We start from the raw sequence: 22,157 nt of genomic DNA on the forward strand, positions 1-22,157 counted from the left end.
AACCTGGGGCACGAACTCACAATCCTGAGGTAAGAGTCACATGCTCTACCGACTGAGCCCATCAGGCACCCTTGTCATATTTTTCTACAGCCAAATGAGTAACTAACATATTCTTACTATTTGGAGAAGAAATTTCTATTTTGGTACACAAATTACGTGCCTTGGACCTGGGCATACACAGCATACATACAGGTACATATGTACCTCTCTATGGTGCCAGTTTCCCCATGGGTAAGATGGGTAAGACACCGCTACCTAACTTACCAAGTTACTTTAATTAATGGACTAACACACATAAAGCCCTTAGAACAGTCCTGCCACTGAACTCAGTAAGCACTCAGTGGTATCGGCCACCCTGTGATAGGGACACCAAGGGGATCCCGACTCTATCTCAAGAGGTGATCTGTAAGAAAAATCCTGTTCCATTTCAGCTATGATGAACCAAAGTGGTCCTCAAAAGCGCAACAGAGAGGAGCGCAAGATGAACCGCAAATGTCCGAGCATCTGTTCCTAGAAACCTGTCCTAGAGACATTCGTACTCCTGTCTGATGATGAGCCCATATGACAGCCAAGAAGGAAGGGGTCTATAGTGAGAAACAGCAGGAAGTACAGAGGATGGGGAAGGGAATGGACCCTTTTAACCAATGGGCTAAAATGTTCCACTATTATAACTAACCACAAGGAATGGCTTACACCTGAATTCTCTTCTAAGAAGCGTGACATCTTAGAGCTGACACTTTATTCCTTCCTGTAACAATTCTCTGAAATCAGAAGACAGGGCTCTTAAATAACTGAAGCAGGTGGTAAGTGGCTTGTCAAAAATCATATGGCAGGTTGAAGTGTTGAGTCAGAAACAGAGACACATGATGCAGTCCAGCTTTGATCAATGATGTCCCATCTTTCTGGCTTCATGCCTGTGGGCAAATTGCTCTCACTGTCAGTTCCATCAGTGGTGAAATGGACATAATGTCTGCGTCAGGGGCCACGGGGAAGATTGGCAATTATGTGTAAAGTACCTGACACAGGAGAACACCCAAGAAATGGAGGCATTATTCTTCCTACTTACTAAAGAACCATCACCATCATCCTGGGATACTTCTTTTAATGTTTGCATTTCACGTGTATGCTAACATTTTTTCAAAGCCACACCTGAATTTGTGCCAAACCAGAAATGACTTCCCCAAAGACTCATTACCCTTACAGCTGTGAAAACATATAAACATTTAAGTTTGCTTAAGCTAGGAATATAGTATGGTTCTCACGTCCAAATCATAATAGATCCCCGAGACCAGGAACTGTGCCTTCTTCCCTTCTCTGAGCTCCCACGACACTTGGGCACTAAAATGTATTCTAATGATCTGTGTGTGTGTGTACGATACTTGGGCACTAAAATGTATTCTAATGATCTGTGTGTGTGTGTGTGTGTCTGTCCTACTGGACTGTGGTATCTTGGAGAATGGGGCTGACCTTCCTCCCTCCACACCTTCAGTGCGTAGTACTGTGCAGGGTGTGGTGCTGGTGCTCAGTGTTGGCTGAACACACGGATGAACGAGTCTCCCCTGACAGCCAGACCCGTGCTGAGAAACCCACAGGCTCTACTGCAATCTTGTTGACTTTTCTGGGCCCCCTAAAAACTCATTCCTTTCCTTCCCCCTAGATAAGATATGCACTATACATTCTGAGCATCAGGATTTGGGAAGCCACCGTCAGCAGAGAATTCTATTTTTAAGAGAAGGAAAACACCACGGGCTTTTAAAATTCACACGTTTGAATAAAGAAGAACCTTTCATATCAGTCCGGAGGCACTGGCTTCCCCTTCTTTGCCAAGAGGAGAAACAAGGGTAAACTTCTGCTGAAAATCATCCACTGTGCTCTGTGGCCCTGAATGCCTGTTAGTGGGTACCTGCACTGGGGGGTGGGAGCTGCATGCCTTTTCCTAATCTTTATTTGTGAGCCACATGAATACACTGAGTTCTGCCAGGTGGTTGGCACAGGGCCTCTCTAGACTTTCCTTATGGAGGACTTGCGGAGCGAAAAGAAGAAAAGCCAGTTAATTGAAAGATGCATGGTCCCATCTAGGAGCAGAACTTGAGTAAAGCCTACTTAAGAAAAAAACAAACCAAAAACCGGTGAAAGGTACAGCTAGCCCTTGAATAGCGCAGAGGTTAGGGGTGCTACCCCCCCGGCCTCCTGCAGTCAAAAGTCAGCATGTACTTTTGACTCTCCCAAAATTTAACTACTCATCCAGAAGGCTTACTGATAACATGTACATTCAGTACGTATTTTGTATGGTATATGGTTATTTACTGTATTCTTCCCATAAAGTAAGCTAGAGAAAAAAATATTAAGAAAACCATAAAGAAGAAAAAACACATTTACCGTACTTTGCTGTATCTGTTGAAAAACATTTGCCTATGAGTGGACCCATGCAGTTCAAACCCATCTTGTTCCAGGGTCAGCTATACTTCTTCTTGCGTGGTCGGGGAGGGGGGGGTCCTTTACATTGGCTGGGAAAACCTTACTGTTTGATCTGAGCCATTTGGACAAGAGAGGCCATCAGATGAAGGCATACGCCCTTGCTGTCCCCCCGGGGGCCCAGGGCCCCCAAGCCAGCCTCCATCCATGACCTCACGTTGGGGAGATGGGCTGCAAACCCTCAGCTCAGGCCTAGTAAATGACACTTTTCAAAGCACTCCCCAGGAGATTCTAACATGTAGCCAGGGCTGAGAACTGCAATTTGAGATGAGTAAAATGTCAGTTTCCCACAAACTAAAGACAGTAATTTCTATTCTCCCAGAAACAGAGGGAGGCTCCAGGAGAGCAGAGACATGAAAGTTCTCGGAGCTTTCAAGAAGAAAGTTTCCCCAGAGGTGAAGTACTTGAAGACTCTGCCGAGGCACTTACGATGATGACAACTTTAAAGGGTGTTTTTAGCTGTTTTTCTAACTTGCTCAGGAGGTCAAAACTGACAATGTTGACCAAGCCAGCCATCAGGCGGTCCCTGCTGGTCACCACGACATTGATGCGGTCCGGGCTCAGAGACGGCAGCCACCGAAGGAAGGCCTGGGGATGACAGCGGAGAAGGACACCTGGGGATCCGGCCGGCAGCCGCCCACTGAGACCCCAGCCCACCCATCAATGGCACTCTCTCAGTGGACAATGTTAATGCTCCCCGAAAAACGGCCTCAGCGCCTTTCTCTCCATACCCCCCCTGTATTTGCTGGTGCCCTTGGGCCCATGAACAGCAATTGCCTTCACTGCCCTCCTTCCTACCCATCTGCTCCTTCTCTTTCCACTGACACAACACTGCCCACCTTCGTAAGCAAGCGCTTGTTAGCAGGCACTGCGGTGTCTGCAGATTTCAGGCCTCGAATCTCTAACTAGATGGCAAGTTTCTGCAGGGCAAGAATGTGACTCTTTTTAGGAGGAATTTTATAAAGGAATTTTTAGCAGATACTAGTATATACCAAAGACACTGATAATGACAAAAATACTTACCACCTGCTCTCTCCAGAAATCCTGCCATCCCTAGCCCAAGCCAGTGCCTGGAGCCAACGGAAGGCCACCAGGTACCTGCAGGTCAGGGGCTGGGTCCCCGAGCTGACACTACAGTGATGTCGATGGCTGGTTCTTTCTCCAATTTTGGCCCTGCTCATAACTAAGTGACCGCCTGATTCTCTTTCTCTGGGGAATTTTTGAGGGTGCTGTGGGAACCTAACCGCACCAAATAAATATATGTTGAATTGTTCGTTTCTAGAGGCAGTGGTGGAATTCAGGTCACAAGGACGGGGGGAAACATGAAGTATTGTTGTGATGCACGTTCAGTTGGAAGGGCATGTCTGGGCCTCAGGCTGACCAGTGACAGGCAGAGCTGCCTCTTCTCCACAAGTGGCTCGCGGGGGGTGGGGGGTGCTTAGTAAGAAGCCAACGTGTGAGGAAGCAGCTGCCATGAGTAGCAGAGAGCTGGGAAAAGCTACAGACGATGAATTAGGTCTCCTTTCTCCAGCAAGTTTGCTCTTATGGGTGTTTATTCATTTCACGGAAGCACTCTGATCCCTGGATATATGGCAGACAAAGCTCACAGCCGAGCGCTAAGGCAATGTCCAGGTCAGGTTCTTCAGCTATAATGGCACCCGGCTGACAGTGAACATCCTGCCCACACCACCTTCTGCAGGGTGCACAAACCCTGATCCTACAACTCAGGAGATGCCCCTTCGAGGTCCAACAATGCTTCCAACTACCAGTGAGCCTGCTGCTTCACCTCGCTGAGATTCAGTTTTGTCATCTGTAAACGGGGTTAATACCAACTGGGTCCACTCACACACAGCTGCTATGGGATTCAGGGAAATAGAGGAGGTAGCCATTTTGAAACTTCCATGTGGTACAGGCGAGCGGGGTGAGCAGCAGGGGCACAGGAGGTGCTCAGGAAGTGTCTGCTGCCAGAGAGCGGCAAGTCTAAGCCCGTAACCCCTCGGCTTTCTTCCCTAAAGGTATAACCTGATTCTAGTTCAGAAAACCATGAGCCTGGCCTCCGAAGGCCACCACCTCCTCTCCCTTCCTCCTTCAGCTGACACAGGATCTTCTAAAGCTCCCCAGGCCCTGTCCCCAAATTGTTATTTGATTGCTTCAACAATGAGGACACTTCCTGGTAAAAATCACAACACAGGGAGAACTGACCTGCTCCCAGGTGAAGCGCACAGATGACGGGACCACCACCAGGAGCGGCCACTCCTTCTGGTAAAAGGCCGCGATGCAGATGGCTTGGATGGTCTTCCCCAGGCCCATGTCATCAGCCAGCAGCAGGCGGCCTCTCTTCGCTATGGCAAAACTGAAAGCAGACGAGGGAAGGACAGGGGCGTGGCAGGTCTGTCAGGGGTTAATCCACCATCATGCCACCAGGTAAAGCAATACTCAGTATGGGCCACTCCGTGTGGGCCACCGCAGTACGCAGCATGGGCCCTGCTCCCCCAGAGAGGGAAGACAGGAGCCAATATGGGACAGCATGAGAGCAATAATAATACTAAAGAGTCAAAATAGGGACAACGTGGAATGGTGGTCAAAAGGTAGAGAGAGGCTCTAGAAGACAACTGGGTCACGGAAGCCAAGGGAGGAAGCTTCCAAGAGAGGCAGCCCCCCCAGCCCAGTGCAGGAGAGACGAGGGGGGAGACTGGGAAACAGCCCCTAAACAGGGGCCAGGAGGGGCGGCCTTGTTCACGTGAGAAGTCTGCCTAGAAGGGAAGGGAAGAAGGAAGAGATGGTGGCATCAACATCAGGCTTTCTCAAGGTCAGAGAGGACATTTACGCACAGGGGCAAAGGGAAGGAGCGGCAAAGACAGAGGACGCTGCAGAAGAGCACAGGCCGAGGGAGGGCAGCGCCAGGGTGTCTGTCTACCGCGAGCACCAGCCTCAGCAGCGTCTCCTCCGCCAGTAGCCGCCGGGACCCCGCAGCCCTCCAGCGCTACAACTCCTGCTGACAGTTTGTGAAGAAGGGCATGCTCTTCCACTCTCCGGGAGCCCGACTGGCCTACAGGCCATCCCAGTTCCACCGCTTCGCAGCGGGGTGCCTTCCCACAAGTAACTCACCTCCTCGAGCCTCAGCCCCAGAGACCCTCATCAGGGTTCAACAGAGCTAATGTCTAGGGTACTGACTGCAGTGCCTGGCACCACATACGTGCTGGCCAAGTGTTTCTCTTCTAACCACTATTCCACAAAAAAGAGAAAAATAATCAAGATGAATGCTAAGAAGGACTTGCTTGACTCACAAATGAATCAGTGAAAAGCAAAAAGGATCCCAAGTGCCAGATGTCTGGTCTCCTGCTCCAAACACTGGCCCTCTTTCATCTCAATTCCTGAAAAACTGATCATTCGCTCGGAAGCCTGAGAATAAGCCTGTTGACGAGCTCTTTTTCTTCCCTTCTCACACAGCCAACGCAGCGAGTGTAGCCCTTTCTGATCAGCAGGGGGTACGGCTGACAGGAGTTGCAGGCTGCGGGGGGCCGCTCTGAATTGCCTGCCCTTCGAAAGCTAGCACTCAGCAAAGGCGGCAAAGTGAGCAGTGCGTCTGTGGGTGGTAGGAGCCGGCTCGCCCGGGCTCGGTGGACGACACACATCACGTCACAGCACTGCTCTGTCCCCTCAGCGGCCACGGCGGCCCACCAGGGGAGGCAGCACCCCCTCTGCAACCCCGGGGCCGTGACCACCATGTGCCTTCCATGGCAAGGAAGGGAGCCCGGCACGGTGCCACCTCACCTCTCCGACAGGTCCAGCCTCTTCTCGGCACATCTGCCCCAGTTAAATCTTCTAGACTATTTCCAGGATCAACCCTCCACACAGATGGATGGGGGAGGCAGGTGTGAAAAAGATTCATTTTCTACCTCACTTTTTAGTTTACAAAACTGACGGCCAGGGCGAATGGGGGCACCTAAGTAAGCAACACACCACGAAGGACCCTCTGCTTCGGCCATTTGCAACGTCCCTATGGTTTGTCCATCTGGTCATTCTCAAAGCAGAAGAGACCCTTGAAAGTGGTGGTCTTTCCTTTTTCCCCTGCCTTGAAGTAGCCCAACTAAGGAACAAAGTGGCCAAAAATGAGAACAAAGGAAATGCCTGCCTAACAGAGAAACAAGCATACAGCTGAACGCCATTTTCGACAGGGCAGTTGATAGAACACAAGTACTGCGCCCATCATCACAAAACGTGGATTTCAGCTCCAATTTCCACTCTTGGAAGCTGAGTGACTTTGGGCAGATGACTGTCATGCTGGGTCTCACCTCACTCATCCGTTAAAAGGAACCTTTTAGATGTTGGAAAACCTGATATATATCTAAGAGACTTTGCTCCATAAATTTAAGGGTGTTTTCCTTGTAGGTCTTACAAAACCAACGTGGAACTGCCAGCCCTTTTGCCTCAACACCAAAATCCTCTTCAGAGAATGAAAGTTAAAACCTGGATTTAACTATACAGTTTTGAAAAAAGGCTATCAGTACCATTAGTGGTTTCAGAACCACAAGGAAAAAGATGGAAGCTGCTGGCCAGGCTCTGGTTCTGGCTCGCATCAGGCCTGGGGGGCCTCCACACAGAGCCATTCGACAGGACGGCCTGACTGGCAAGGCAGCACGTATCACACGGGCCCAGGATCTCTAATGGAGCCCAGGGGAGCTTGGGCACCGAAGACAGAGGCTGTCCGGGGGCGGGGGTGGGTAACCTCTCAAGCAAGATGAAGTTGTGCAAAGAGTGTTATCTGAGACAGATGGAGCTGGGACAGAAAACAAGGGAAAGGGTGTGAGCAGAGCTGGGACCACGGGAATGCAGGGAGGGTGACTGTGCCCAAATCGAAGAACAAAATCCTGTCCAAGACAGTGGCCAAGCTTTTACCAAAACCTCACGAGCAGGCTGCCTGTGGGCAGGCTGTCTTCATTCACCAGGTCCATGGTGATTTACTTTCTTCCCTTATCCAGGGCTATATCCCCAGCCACACCATTGAATGACAGATGAAGCTCTTACCATCTCTTTCCTCTCCCTGACCCCTAGTATTCTCACTAGAAGGCAAGTTCAAACCTGTCATTTCGCTTCTCCCAAGAAGCTCTGGAAAACAGGACAGGTCATGATGTGGGCTTATCTTCTTTTCTGTCTGTAATAAGAATACCCTGACTTTCTTTTGGAAAACCACCACCTTCCACTCTCAGTCCCAGTAACTCGGGGACAGGGGGAGCTACCAGCTGGCTCCAGGGATGGGCCTGTCATCCAGTCTCACCAGTAAGACTCCCCAGCCCCCAGGCCACAGCGACTGGTCCTGGCATTGGCACCAGATTTCAGGCCCACCAGGCCTGATTTCATGCCCGTCAGTGTCGGGCCCACCAGGAAAGAGGTGCTTAAGCTGGGTTGCTGAGCTCTAGCCACCACACCTGAGGAGCACCTGGCTGAGAACAAAGCAAACTGAGGGTGGGACAGAGAGTTCTGATGAGATCTTTGGAGACCTTGGTTTTCTACTACCTACACGGAGAAATCTCTTTTCTTGAACCGGTCTGAGCTGGGTTTCTGCACACCTGCGATCCAGAGCCCTGATTAACTCATGGAATTTGAAAGCAATGGTTATAATCAGGCTTTGCTTACAGCACACCTGGCTGTGTAATGCCTAGATGCTTGTAGACGTCCATGAAAGATGAGTTTTCTTAAAAGAGAGCATCTGAACCCAGTTTGTATGAGTCATGAAGCCCAGGTGAGAGGAAGACCCAAGAACCTACTTGACTCCGGCTCTCTGGAAGGGCAGCAGATTGGACACAAGCTTGGGGTCCACTCCAGAAAGATCTGCCTCGGGGATGGGTTCTGTGAGACAGGGAGACGTCTTCTCTAGCTGTGACGCGAATGCCAGGGTGAGTGTCTTGGGCAGAGGATCCAGCTGAACTTGCGGAAGGCAGCGCACGCTCTGGACTAGAAAGGACAGAGGTGTATGACTTGGAGGGAAATGCCCATGAGAGCTAAGGACAGTGAAGGGGCTTTGAAATACAGAGCTCAGTGACTGGAATTCTGCTGTGTGCCACCTTCTCAAAAACCTAACTGGAGAGAAAACAAGGGCTGACAATCGTATCTTGAGCAAGCACATAAACCTAGAGAGCTAACGCTCCCTCTCTGCTCCTGGTTTCTGCAAATAAGAGGGCAATCACGAATGCCAAATTTATTTTCTACACTACACGGACCCTGGGAAGAATTGCAGATGTTTCTGTGATTCTTTTTTACCCCAAAGTAACTTAAAAAAAAATTATCTTACTATTCCCATTCAAATAAGGACCCATATTCTTAAAAACCAGTCCCGAAAGACTCATAAAAAAAGCAAGATGCAGAATGAATGAATCTTGTTGTGCTTTCATTCTCTTTTTCTTTGGGTTTTGATGTTCGAGAAGTCGAGAACTTGACATTATCTGCTGCCGATAGGCAAGGAAGCGCTGTGCTCTGTTCAGAGCAGCGGTTAGGTGTTTCCAAGGAAGATCAGGAGGACAGGAGGGCTATTTACAAACTACAATAGCAATGACAAAGGGCAGGGTCCATGCTAAGGCCACCAAGTGATAAAAATACAAGTGGTCCTGCACCCTTGTTGCCTTCCGCTAAGAGAACACTGATCTCCCCGGGCAAGAGGGGAGTCCGAGCGTGACGTCAGCGGTGAAGTGGGTGGCAAGTCCCTTGGTCTGGAAGCGACTGGACAGCACCCCACCTAGCCTCGAAAGCAGGTGTTGGCAAGCTAAACCAGCCTACTGCCTGCTTTTGTAAAGAAAATGTGATGGAACATAGCCATGACCACTTGCTTATGGACTACCCATGGCTGTGGGCTTGCCACAACAGCAGAATGGAGCAGACGGGAGACCACACAACCCACAAAGCCTAAAGCCTCTATTATCTGGCCCTTTACAAGAATAATTTACCCACTTCTGCTATGCTCAGAGTCTAAACTATTACCAAGAGTGACTACTGCTCTGACTCCTTCAATTAAAGCTTGTCTTTAGGGGTCTTTACTTGCCTTCCAGGTTCCAGATCCCCTTATATAATGGATGGGGAAATCTCCCCTTCCAGTCAGACCCATTACCTCAAGTGGGAAAAATTACTTGGGATCTACATGAAATGAAAGCAAATTAATTTCAATGATTTTTGCTTTTTGAAGGAATTTAGCCTCACCTGACTTTAAAATTAAGAAGGGGGTTAAAAAAGCCCCTTTATTAAGTAGAGAAACAGAAAAAGAATAAACCAGAGATACAAATAAAACAGATAATTCTGGGGGTAGGAGAAAGACAAGTTAAAAATTAAATATGATAGGCCTAGACATCCCTGGTGGTAGAATTATCATCTACCTACTAATCACAGCCCACTGTCCTATGGGTTGTAGCTTTTGAGATGTCCTTTGAAAAACCTAACTGAAGTGTACTACTGTTTGCAGATCTTCGACTGCTCTTTATCCCTTACCTTGCATGGACACCCCGGGTGTCACTGTAACCTTCCAAGGGGCTGTTTACAGGAACCTGGTAGAAGGACCCAAATAAAAAACTGGGTATATTTCATTTCTCCCCAATATTATTTGAAATTCTAAGGTTGTTGGATCTGTATTCCATACAGTTGTATGTTTTCCTAATACCCTCACAAGGCATTCCAAGTTCATTGCCACACCATCAATTGGCTACCATTGCAAATACTGATCTGAATATGGAGGGCTGAGCCATCTACTGCTACCTTAAGTCGCTTTGTGTTCTCAATATATTTAAATCCATTTCCATTTTTCGCTAAATGTATATACCAGTTATTTCTGGAAATGCCTTGTGTGAACAGAATCACCACAGTAAGAAATTAGGTAAGGTTGGCAGCTTTAATATAAAAGAGACTTCCCATATTGATGGAGAAATACATTTTATGCCTCCAAATTAAATCTGAACATGATTTCTGCACACTTCAGGAGACTGAGCACCCCATGTGCTTTCAGAAACCATTTTCATTTTAATCCTGGTGATCGCTAGCACTCGAATACCTGATGGAAGCTAAGAAAAGGCCCGATGATCCGGCTGGTGTGAAATGTGGTGCTTTCTAAGCATTATGTTCCTCCAGCCGTTCAAGAAGAAAAAGCAACCTCCACCCTGTCCCCCACCAAACTACTGCCTCCATAATCCTGTGCTGCTAGTTCAGCCAAGTGGCTGTGTTTCTGAGAAAGCCCCCCAGTTTGCAGATGTCTTTTCCAGGGGCTGGAAGATGACAGGAGTGTGCTGTCTGGCTTCATGAGTCATCTAGAAATCATTTCTGTAAAACAGCTCTTTGGCAGAATGCTAGCGAGCCACACAGCAGAGAGATGTTAATGTTTTCAAATAGCAGCTGACAAGACAAGATCAGTGAGGGGGATGCAGAACCCTTCTGGACTGTGACATCCCGGGGAAAACAAAAGGCCTTTTGCCAATTTCACTGTGGGCAAAAGGCCTCAAGTCACTGAGAAAAGAGGGAGAGGGAAGCTCTCAGATCCCTCTTCTTTGGAGCAAATAATCGTCACCACGTCATCAGTGAGCATTCATATACTCGGGCGGTCTTATTGTCATTTCTTAATGAGTCTCGTATGCACACGTTCACTAGCTCAGGGTCAGTAAGCTAGCTTCGCCCATGAGGAACAAGACCTGGGGTGTGGGGAGAGGTGCAGGGTCGCTGGGCTTACAGTCGGTCAGCAGTGGAATCAGGACTAAGCTGGGTCACTGGGCAGAGTCTCGTCTCCTCAGCTTCTTGTTCATGAGTCTGGCTTCTACGTTTCCAAATGGGTCACGTTACAAAGTCAAGATCACCTGTGTGGCCTGATCTCCATCACGGTCTTTACTGTGACCCTGTAATGCTCCAGGAAGGGAAAACAACGGGTTCCTTTCTCTGGGTTCAAGCTTTTCACTATCTACGAAGTGGGGAGAATCCGTCTTCTCCTCCATAAAGACACCGTATTGACAAGCCAGCACTTAAAACAGCAATCTGATCCCTAACTCTAGAATTCTTAACTCCAGATCCATGGAGTTCTTAATATCAAATGCAAAATTTTACATGTGGCCATTACTGTGCATTTTTTCTGGGTGAAGAATCCGTCGTTTTCCTCAGACATCTCAAAGTCTATGGCCTACACAAGATTTGAACCCATTATATAATGTCACATGAGTCGCAAGTCATGGTTTTTTGTTACATTCCTCTGCTAACTCTGTCCGGATCCTGCTTTCACACGTTGGTCCACAAAAGTCAGTCTTTATGGCTAACATTTTTATGTATCTTTCTGTGGTTGAAAAACAAGGGGGCGAGAAGGAAACACTCCCACTGCTCATCAATAATTCAGCTCTCGCCAAATAGTTCGCTGTGAATCACAAGTTCCCAACAGCAGTGACCACGGGGTCTCGGCTCGTCAGGCATTTGCTGATACTAAATAAGGACCTCATCACATTCAAACTTAACGTTGAGTTTGCAGCAAGTCTCTCTGCAAGGAATCAAAGGCACTTCCCTTATACTGAATTTCTGGCAGTAGGGCTGATACGGATTGAAGACCCCTTCTTTCACTGAAAGGACCAGGGGACCCAAATGTTAGATAGCCCCTGCCCGATGTCACCTCCTAAGTCACACAAGGAGGAGACTGAGGGAAGAAACCCAGCTCTTCCCTCTTGCTGACAGCCCTGGCCTGCTCGGCAAGATGGGCAACGACTCGGAGCTCCTCGGCTGGAGCTTGTCTCTCCTGGCCTGACTGGGACCAGACTGGCTTCGAGGCCCAATGCATCCTCAGGGGGCCAAGCTGGAGGAACCTAAGTTGTACCAGCTGCAGACCCACTGCGGGTGTGTGACAGCTCGGTAGATGGGTGACAGACGGGTGTACCAGGGCAGGCTGGGCCATGCCCACGTCCCCCTTTCTCAGGCACACTAGAATTTACTGCCCTGTCCATGCAGAGCACAGAGACGAATGGTGAGCCCAAACAGGCTTCTCCTTCCTATTCTTACACCCGTACACACATCCCTTCCCTTGGTCAGTCTCCAAAGTGCTAATTAAATGAGTGTGCATCCAGGCCTATTACGAAGCCCATAACCACTCAGACCCTCTGACTCTCACTGATCATCTGGTTCTAGAAGTAAACCGAGAGCCTGTTCCTAGAGGGAATCTACAGTGGCTCCCATCTATGCTAAGCAGACCTAGTTCACGTCCGATGCCCAAAGTCCCCATCTAACACTTCTCTCACAGGCCTTAGGAATTTGACAAGCACCGCCATACTCTGATGGAAGACGCCCTGCGTCTGCTGGGTGGCTGGAAAGCCACCATCTCAGCTGCCTGGGAACATCTTCGCCCTCACTTGTCCTGTGCACGAGCACGTAAAATTACCACACGCGGGGAGTCGGGGGCGGTGGAGAAGTCGTCTTCCTTTAAAATATGTTAAATTTCAGACAGACAATGAAAGCTTAACACTAGCATGGTATAAAACAAGCAAGGTAGGCATCTCACTTAGTTTACTGTGTTCTTCCAAGAGAAAGTTCCACTTCCTGGTCTTGACATCTGCAATGACAAGAAACAAACAAGCAAGCGTGACACCCTGCGCCCTCCTGCTGGGTCACTACATTACTCATTCATTCCCTGGTTCCAGAAATCTCCAGTAAGCTAGGACCCTGTGGCTGGGCCTGGGCCTGGCACTGGGGATACAGAAACGGAGGGTACCTGCCCTCGAGGCTGTCCCAGAATTCAGGGAGAACGGACAAGCAGACACAGCAATGATACTACGCCGTCAAGGGGGTGACGAAGGGTCCTACGGGGACCTACGGGCATCCGTGACCAGGGATGCCCCGCAAGGTCAGAAATGCCCTCCATTTCCAAGACAGCGGTAACAATAGGAGCTCACATTTAATCAGTGCTTACTTGAAGCCAGGCATGGTGCCAAGAGACTCACGTGCGCCATTCCTCTGCTCCTCACGACTCCTCAGAGCCGGGCACTGTTATCAGCTCTCTTTCATACCCGGGAAACAAGCTGCATGTGGTCAGCGGTCAAACGGCCTACGTTCAAATCCCGGTGCTAGCACTTCCTACGTGACCTTGGGCAAATCATGTAACTTCTCTGTGCCTCAGTGCCCACACCTGAAAGATTAGGGCGCTGCAGCCCCTGCCGCAAAATGTTTGCGGTGGGGCACCTGGGTGGCTCAGCCAGTTAAGGTTCTCTCTCTCCCTCACCTCGTCCTCCCCCAAATAAATAAATAAAAAATAAAATGCTTATGAACATGCGTCTGGCAAACAATGAGCGCTCAAAAGCAAGCTGGCAATTATAAATTATTATTGTTGTTAGTAGGATGACACCATCTGCTAATTAGTACGGTGCAGCCCACACCACATACAATGCCGACGAAGAAGGGCGAGCATCTCAGCACCCAACACCAGCTAAGTTCTTAGAGTTTCCCTATCGACCTACTTCTGAGAAAATCACGACAGCTTCTGCTAGATAAATGCCTTCTGGACAGCAGACGTTAAGTCTTCTCTGCATCGTCACTGAGAAAGCCAGGTGTTGAGGGAATGAGCAGCATAAACACAGTGAGTCGGTGTCCGGGGAAAAGCAAAGTAGCCCAGGTATAATCTGACAGATCACGTCAGGGGTGGGGTATTCTCCCACTTGGCGGAATGCACACAGGCCATGTGCACTGGCCTGTAAGGGTGACCCCACAACTGAAGCTGAAAATCCAAGGGAGCAGAGGAGGCCAAGAACGCTGGCTCTCATGCATCTGGCCCATCTCATGACTCAGGCCAGGCCCGGCCAGTCTCCCTTAAGTCCTATCAGCAGGCTGCCCTTGTGAGTTAAAACTCTATCCAAGGAATACAAATGTAATAGCCGGCATCACCCTCCTCCTGAAGGAGCCCCAAACCCCGAGGAAAGCTCACGGAGCAAGTATTTCTGGAGAGGCTACCTCCATGACATCGCCTGAGCACGAGGTTTCAGAAACATGAGGTGTTACGGGTCTGCTTCCTACTTACCTAAGGAAAAGACTAAAACCATTTCAAGGGTAGAAGAAAAGGGATCCATAAAAGCCACGTGGTTTTGTAAAGCAACACGGCCCAGGCTGAGAATGAAACCCAGCAGTTCCAAATTCTAATACAACTTCTGCGCCTGATTCTGAAGAGCCTCACAAAAAGTAAAGCAGAACTGCTCTGCTTGGGCCAGTGGTTTCCAATTCTGGCCACCTACAACGAATTAAATCAGCATCTCTGGGTGGGCACCAGGCATCAGGGATAGCTCTGGGAGTGGGGCTTGGCAATCTGCTTTAACAAGTCCTCCAGGCAGTTTGGATGTGTGCTCCTGTCTGACAACCACGGACTCAGTCTACCCAAGGGCATTTACTTTTACGGCGTATGTCTGTGTTTCAAGCTCTCCTAAGGACACAAGTCATTTCTGAACATTCAAACGGAGAGGAAAATAACCCTGCTCGGAGATCACAGACCACTCTGCATCCCAGGAATCAGGCAAGAGCCAATTACTTGCCATAATTTCTGGACTCCATCTGCTTGAACAGTGCAATCAGGTCTTCGGAGTAGCCAATGTCTGCCTCGAAGCGGACCCGGGAGATGAGCACACATTGCCCTTTGACAAAGGCTAGGGAGGGAGCTGCAGGCAGGCAGGTCTGGGCCACGCCAGCAGTGGAGGGTGACGCCCTGCTGTCCTCCGCCCCTTCCAAAGGCTGCAGGGTTACCGTGGGGAGGCTCTGGGCTGCTTTCACTATGGAAGAAAAGGAGAGATGTGGTAAGGTGGCTGACTTCCACACAGGGAGGAAAGAAGCATGGTTAGATCAGGACGGCTCGCAAGTGTGCTTTCACTGGGGCACGGGGAAGTCCGGTCTTCACTGAATGTAACTTCTGCTCCTTAAGCATTCAAGTTACAAAACCTGCAACTCAGAAATGAACAGGGGAAGGAGGGATCTCACCAAGATGCGCGAACTTAATGGATAATTGCTGCTGCTGTGTCAGCCACTGAAGCCAACAGCCCAGGAATCGCCCCCCTAACCCGATCCCCAGGCCCCCGCTGCTCCTACTTGGACAGCCAGGGAAAGAGACAGAACAGTCAGCCCACAAATGCAGTTTTGAGCCTGATTTTATCTGTTATGGATGCACTGTAGAGATTAGCAGATTTGACTACATAAAACTATAAACTGTCAAAAAAAAAAAAAACAAACGGAATTGAAAGGCTAAACTACCAAATAAAGATTTTTGCAAGAAATCGGAGTAGAGCTGGCACTTGAGAAAATACTAAGACCACAAAATGTAAGAAGACAGAGCTATCATGAACTTGGGGGGCGGGGCAGAATGTAACAAACTTCTGGAAAAATGTTCAACTTCACAAGTAATCAGAGAAATTAAAAGCCATTTTTACTCATCAAATTTGTAAGATTAAAAAAAAAAAAAAAAACAACCAGGTGTCTGCATTGCTAGCTGGGAATAAACCTTTTGAAGAACAATTTGGCAATCTAGAACAAGAGTCCTAAACAGTGATCATGATACCACTTCCAGGAAATCTGCCCAAACTAACAATCGAAAATACAGAGTTATGGAGAAAGGTATTCCTACAGCTTTAATCCCGGGCAAACTGGGAGCAGACAAGTGAAACAAAAAGGAGATGATTTAAGCCATTTATGACACAATTATACCATGGAATGTTATACAGCCATTAATTTTTTTTTTAGGGAGAAGTTTTGGAAAAGACAAAAATACAAAAACCAATATTAAGTTCGACAGTATGAAATCATTTTCTTAGGGCTCAAAGTGTACAATAAGGGATACCTGTATTGTCATTGCTCAGAATTAGTGGCTAACATTCACCATTAAAATAAAAATACTTCTGCTGGAACACTAAGTAAAAAAAGCAAGATAAAAATTATATTATGTAGATAAAATGTGTGTATTTTAATGCACAGAAAAAAGGCTGGAAGGAGCAAAACCAAAATGCCAACAGTGGTTAACTAATATTCTACAATGTATGCGTGGGAGGGTTAAAACGGCAAAATCCACAGGTATGCCTAAAGCAAAATGACAGACTGACAGTCTTTACACGTTACATTGATGAAAAGGGTAACCTACTAGGAAGGCACATCATAAAAACTATCTGAAAATTAAGAGCACAACCTAACATTGTGTAGTCCCATCCCCACGTGGTACACCTGCAACAAATGTAACACTGTGTGTCAACTGTACTGCCACAGAGGGGAAAAGAACAAGTGTTCAAGGGACATCGCAGTAAACAGCAAGTCAACTGTATGAAATGCTGGTAAGGCCAAAGATGAGCTAAATAATTCATAATCAGGGGGCGCCTGGGTGGCTCAGTCGGTTAAGCGGCTGCCGTCGGCTCAGGTCACGATCCCAGGGTCCTGGGATCGAGCCCCGCATCGGGCTCCCTACCCGGAGGGAAGCCTGCTTCTCCCTCTCCCACTCCCCCCACTTGTGTTCCCTCTCTCACTGTGTCTCTCACTCTCTCTGTCAAATAAATTTAAAAAAAAATCTTTAAAAAATTCATAATCAGTAAAATTCATCCAAAAGTTATACAGAGAATTTTGTGCCCAATAACCAGTTTTTTAAAAAAGATGTGGGGCATTACCAAAAGCAACCATACCACACAGAAAACCAAAATCATTCTGCAAAAGCAGAAGTTACCCAAGTCACCATGCGTTATGAGCGCGGGAGGAAGAAAATGGTAATACAAACAAAACTATGGTCGTGGAAATCACTAGTTTAAAATGAGCAAATATGAGAAACCCAGGTGTTGAAACCTGCAGTCTTAATCCAGAGTATGGGCTCTCCCCCTCCCAACACCTAACACAGAGATTAAAATAACAGTAAAAGTGAGTGCCGCCCCCCCTCCCGCCAGCCCCCACAAAAGGTCACCAGCAACTACCAAAGAACCACCCAATGCCACACATTTAAAGAGGTGGATGCCAAGGAAAGACACGGAAGATTGTGCAGCGGGCTGTCCCATCCCCCTCCCCCAAAACTGTGCTGGTGACTCCAGAGAATTCTACCCCAGGCCCCACACCTGCAAAGTGACCTCCTCGTCATGCATCTTCGCCTTCCCCCCCCCCTTTTTTTAAAGATTATTTATTTATTTATTTGTGTGAGAGAGAATGAGAGCCAGAGAGCACGAGAGGGAGGGGGGGCAGGGGGAGAAGCAGACTCCCCGCTGAGCAGGGAGCCCGATACGGGACTCGATCCCGGGACTCCAGGATCATGACCTGAGCCGAAGGCAGTTGCTCAACCAACTGAGCCACCCAAGTGCCCGCCGCCTTTCCCCTTTTTGAACTGGGTGGGGAAAGAGAGAGCATTCGAAATGGCTTCGGGAAGAGAGGAGGAAAATGGGAGGCCAGAACATCCAGGGCTGATGTGCTGGCAGAAGTAGAGGCTCCGGGCACCAAGAGGTGACGAAAACCTTCATATAAGAGTCAACAAAATCTGAGAAGACAGAGGGGTGCCCTCGAGGGCTCTGACAACGGACCACACTGGGTTAATGGGGTCCACTGGAGCCTGATGGGGCAACGCCTTTTCCCTGCACCCTCAAGGGAACTGAACACATGGAGAGCTGTGAGGACAGGGCTGTCGGCTGAGCCGTTCCTGTCAGGGCAGCCCGGCTGCCTGTCATGGCTGGAGCCAGCTGCCCCGTGGGAACATGGGCTCTGAAGTCAGGCTGTCTGAGTCTGAATCCCAGGCGTACAACTCATTGGCTGTGCGACCCAATTTTAGTTACTTATCCTCCCTGGGCCTCAGTTTTCCCATCTGTAAAAACGGTTGTTGTGAGAAGTAGAAGAGTTAGCGTCTGCAGGCATACCTCATTTTACTGCTCTTCACTGTACTGCACTTCGCAGATATGGAGTTGTTTTTACAAGGTGAAGGTCTGTGGCAACCCTGCATGGACCAAGTCTATTGGTGCCATTTGCCTAAAAGCACTTGCTCACTTCTTGTCTCTGTGTCACATTTTGTTAATTCTTGCGATATTTCAAACTCTTTCATTATTATTACGTTTGTTTTGGTGATCTGTGATCAGTGATTACAACTTGCCAAAAGCTCAGGTGATGGTTGTAATGTTTCAGCAATCAAGTATTTCTAAATTAAGGCCTGTACATTCTTTTTTCAGGCATAATGCTATTGCACACTTAAAAGACTCCAACATAGTGTAAACATAACTTTTATATGCACTGGGTAACCAAAAAAGTCATCCGAGTCACTTTATTGTGCTATCTGCTTTGTTGCCAGGGTCTGGAACTAAACCCGCAACATTTCCGAGGTATGCCTGTATAAAGGGGCTTAGAACAACCCGGCAGAGCAGATCCAGTAAGTGCTAGCTTTTGTTAATATAGTGACCTTCATCCAAGGAGTTGCCTCAATAGGCTGGCCATGAGTGAGAAGGGAGAAGGACACTGGGGTAGCGCCCTAAATGCCATCTAAACCATAAGCTAGACCCCATCTGCTGTTCTAGGAGCTTCTCAATACCAGGACTTCCCTGCATGCAGGGCAATGCCATGCCTACTTACTTAGGGCACTGTAGTCGGTCATGCTGAAGTTCCACGTCTTGGTGGCAGGATCTGAAATGAAACAGAAGTACTTGCTTTGCCCATAACGAGAGTGATGACTATCGTTCTGAGTCGTACTGAGTCATTCAGTAAAAGCTTGTTTAATGAATGAACGAGTGCTCAGTTCGAAAAAGGGTTGACTGAGAGCCCCTATGGATGTACAAAATCCCTGTGGGGGACAAACAGCAAATACAAATGAGGAGAGTGCTTTTACTCCATATGGTGGAACTCATCAGGCCCTGGAACGTTATGGCCTCGCCTAAGAGGGCTGAGGACAGAGATGGGACTAGTCAGGTAAACAGAATAAGGAGCAGGCCCTCTGGGCTGATGCTGAGCTAGCACATCCTGGCTCTGCCCTTCAAGAGGAACCAACAAGAGCGTCTTACTTCACCTTACTGAGCCAGTCCTATTGCCTTTAAAATGGAAATAACATTTACTTATCTCAAAAAACTGTTGTTACGCTTTAGTGTTACAACACAAACAAAGCACCCTGCAGGGGAACTGGCCTCTCAGTAAATATTCATCCATTCTCCATTTGGCCACGTGGCAGCCCCCAAGTTTGGCCGCTGTTGGAAGGAACGTCTATTACAAAAGGAAACATGAGCTAAAACAGAAAATTTCAACAACTGGATGGACAGAATGTGCCAATGCACTCTCTCCATATTTATGAGAAACTGTTAGATTAAAAGAGACTTTAACAATAGAAAAAAACAAAACAAAACACGTGAAGAACGAGACCGAAGCCTCATTACCGTAACTTCTGCTGGGTAGATGCTTAAAAACCGCAATGAGCTCTGCATTGTACCCGATCTTCACCTGGAAACGATCCCCACTCCTTATGCACGTTCCCTTCTGGGAGCTTCCTGCTTTGTGGAGTGAGGCCCCCAATTTCTGTGGGCATCTTCCTTCTGTCCCAGGTGCCACGCTCCCTGAGCCACAGTTTGTGTCAGAAATGTCCTGCCCCAAGGTGGAGGGCCTCACTGCCTTGGCCCCTACTCCAGGATCCCTGGGTGGCTGTCCAAAGAAAGAAGCTGGTGTCTTCTGGAGACTCTTGGCTTTGGCCAAAGGCTCATGAGTTCTGTTAGCGAAGGGTGTGGATCTGATTTCGTGTGAAGCCTGAGGATGACCCTGACCTAACGTACCACCCAACAGCTGTTGGCTGGGGACCTCTGGAGGACTTTGTGCCAAGAGAGGAGAGATGCCAGTGAGAGTCATTTGACTTAATGGGCTCTGGTCCGGGCAGGCTGTGGGCACATCTCCTTGTCTCTTCCAGATCCCCTTTGCCTGCTCTGGAGTGCTTAGATGAAAACTGTGGGAATGAGGTCTTTGGTCATCACTAGATGAACTACTGAGATTCTGTTGCATGAAAACAACACCATGGTTCACTGGCTTAGAAGGATCCCTGGGGAGGTTTGGGGGAGGGCCCTGCTTGGACTGGGAAGAGTTGCTGGCAATAATGGAGGAGCTAGAGCCTGTGCTCTGATGCTGTTCTGCTAATAATTTCTCAGCTCTACGGGCCAGAGCCTTTTGCCGGTTCTCTTCAATTTTTTTCCTCTGCTCCTCTGTAAGACGCAAGGGCATTTTAACAGGGAAATGCTTATGCAGGGATGTCAATCTTTAATCAGAAACTTGGCAGAAGCTGAGGAAGAAAAAATATTGAAATAAACATTAAATATATTTATTTTTCATACTCCTACCTTGATTTTAACAAGCTTTCCTCCAGGAAATGCACAATTTGCACAATCAAGGGATATGTTAAAGGTTTCTTTTATTATTAAACACACACACAGGGATAGTAGGTAGCATACACGAAAACAAAGACCCTGACAAAAAAGCAAAGAGCAAGGTGAGATGGAATCCAAAACTAAAAAGGTATGTTAGCAGCAGTATTATTCTCCCTCTCATCCCCAGCCATTGTGAGTTAGCAGATCCCAAGGAAGTTATGCAGTGCATCCCAATCTATCAGATAATAAGATGACATTTCAAACCAGAATAACGGATTAAACTGACATAGATCAAAACAGCCACATACCATGGTGTGACACTTGCTAACAGACTCCTGCCAAACTGGAAGAAGGGAAGAAACATTAGCTTCACATAGACTGCATGCTAAATTCACCCCTTTAGTTCAATCCTGTTATCATTCCTGGCAAACCAAGCTGCAGGTGGCCAGGTGCAAGCCACAAAGCAGTGAACCCTAATGCCTGCCTTCCAAAATGCACCACCGTGGAGCAACTGTGACTTTTTGGAAAAATAAGCAAAAAAAAAAAAGTAATGCATGCTCATTGTACAAACTCAGATGCTACAAAAAGATGTACATAAAAGAGTAAAATTAATCTGTAATCTCACCACCCATCAATAAGCACTGTTGGTGGTTTAATGTAGTTTAGTTTTTTTTTTTTCTACTCATATCCATAGTTACATGCCACATATTTAGGAGATACGTGTATTTATTACAAAAAAGGATCTTTATATACATTGTTTCGTATCCTGATTTTTTTCAATTAATTTACTCAGGACATTTCTCTATGAACAATACAATCTTTTACAATATTCTAGAGCCAAGGAGCTGGACCCCAATTTCTCTGGCTTGGTTCAGACTAAGCCTCCATCCAACCCACTGACATGTAATGTTTACAACAATGACAATGGGGATGACTACAGCAGCACTGCTGAGACGGAAAGGGTTCAAAGCTTTCCTTGCTGCTGAAGACTCCCTTTGGGCAGAGCTCCAAAACATATGGGTTTCCATGGTAATCCCCAGAGACTTCTCACCTCCTCCAACCACCAGTTAGGAAGGATTTGGGAAAGGCTTTGTTCCCGGAGCAGAGCTGAAGCCCTCAGGCTCCCTGGGTAACACACTCCTAACTTTCCAACCAGGGCTCCCCTACGCCCCCAAACTCTCCAGGCCCACGGCCGGGTCCGCCGCCTCCACGAGCCAGGGGAGGAGAGGCCAGGGAATGAAGAAGTCTCACTGATCAGCCCCAAACCCTAAAGACATCCCACCACCCAGACTCCCCGCTGCCTCTCTTTGCCGGGAGCCCTGCTCCACCGGATTCGCGCCGGCGCCTCCAGCCGGCCAGGTACTAAACGCCACGCCCCAC

At 48.1% G+C, this 22,157-nt stretch overlaps 1 protein-coding gene across 6 annotated transcripts in view; it reads right to left on the reverse strand.

The window, feature by feature from the left end:
* SMARCAL1 (SNF2 related chromatin remodeling annealing helicase 1) overlaps window positions 1-22,157 on the reverse strand; it is a 57,032-nt gene that overhangs the window by 34,543 nt on the left and 332 nt on the right. For 3 of the 6 annotated variants that reach the window (XM_025891898.2, XM_025891902.2, XM_073878906.1), the window contains exons 2-9: window positions 21,086-21,120; window positions 19,806-20,692; window positions 19,015-19,065; window positions 14,988-15,221; window positions 12,974-13,024; window positions 8,244-8,430; window positions 4,678-4,828; window positions 2,905-3,063 (exon numbers count right to left, since the gene is read on the reverse strand). In XM_025891898.2, coding sequence (XP_025747683.1) covers window positions 2,905-3,063; window positions 4,678-4,828; window positions 8,244-8,430; window positions 12,974-13,024; window positions 14,988-15,221; window positions 19,015-19,065; window positions 19,806-20,634 — 1,662 coding nt within the window. In that variant the 5' untranslated portion in view covers window positions 20,635-20,692; window positions 21,086-21,120. Of the gene's footprint in view, window positions 1-2,904; window positions 3,064-4,677; window positions 4,829-8,243; window positions 8,431-12,973; window positions 13,025-14,987; window positions 15,222-19,014; window positions 19,066-19,805; window positions 20,693-21,085; window positions 21,121-21,828; window positions 22,124-22,157 lie in introns of those variants that run through there. The other 3 variants (XM_073878893.1, XM_025891904.2, XM_025891907.2) reach the window with 3 other exon arrangements.

Source organism: Callorhinus ursinus, unplaced genomic scaffold (genome assembly GCF_003265705.2).
Source record: "Callorhinus ursinus isolate GAN/ISIS: 27379988/994484 unplaced genomic scaffold, GSC_fseal_2.0 scaffold2, whole genome shotgun sequence".
NCBI classification, from domain to species: domain Eukaryota; kingdom Metazoa; phylum Chordata; class Mammalia; order Carnivora; family Otariidae; genus Callorhinus; species Callorhinus ursinus.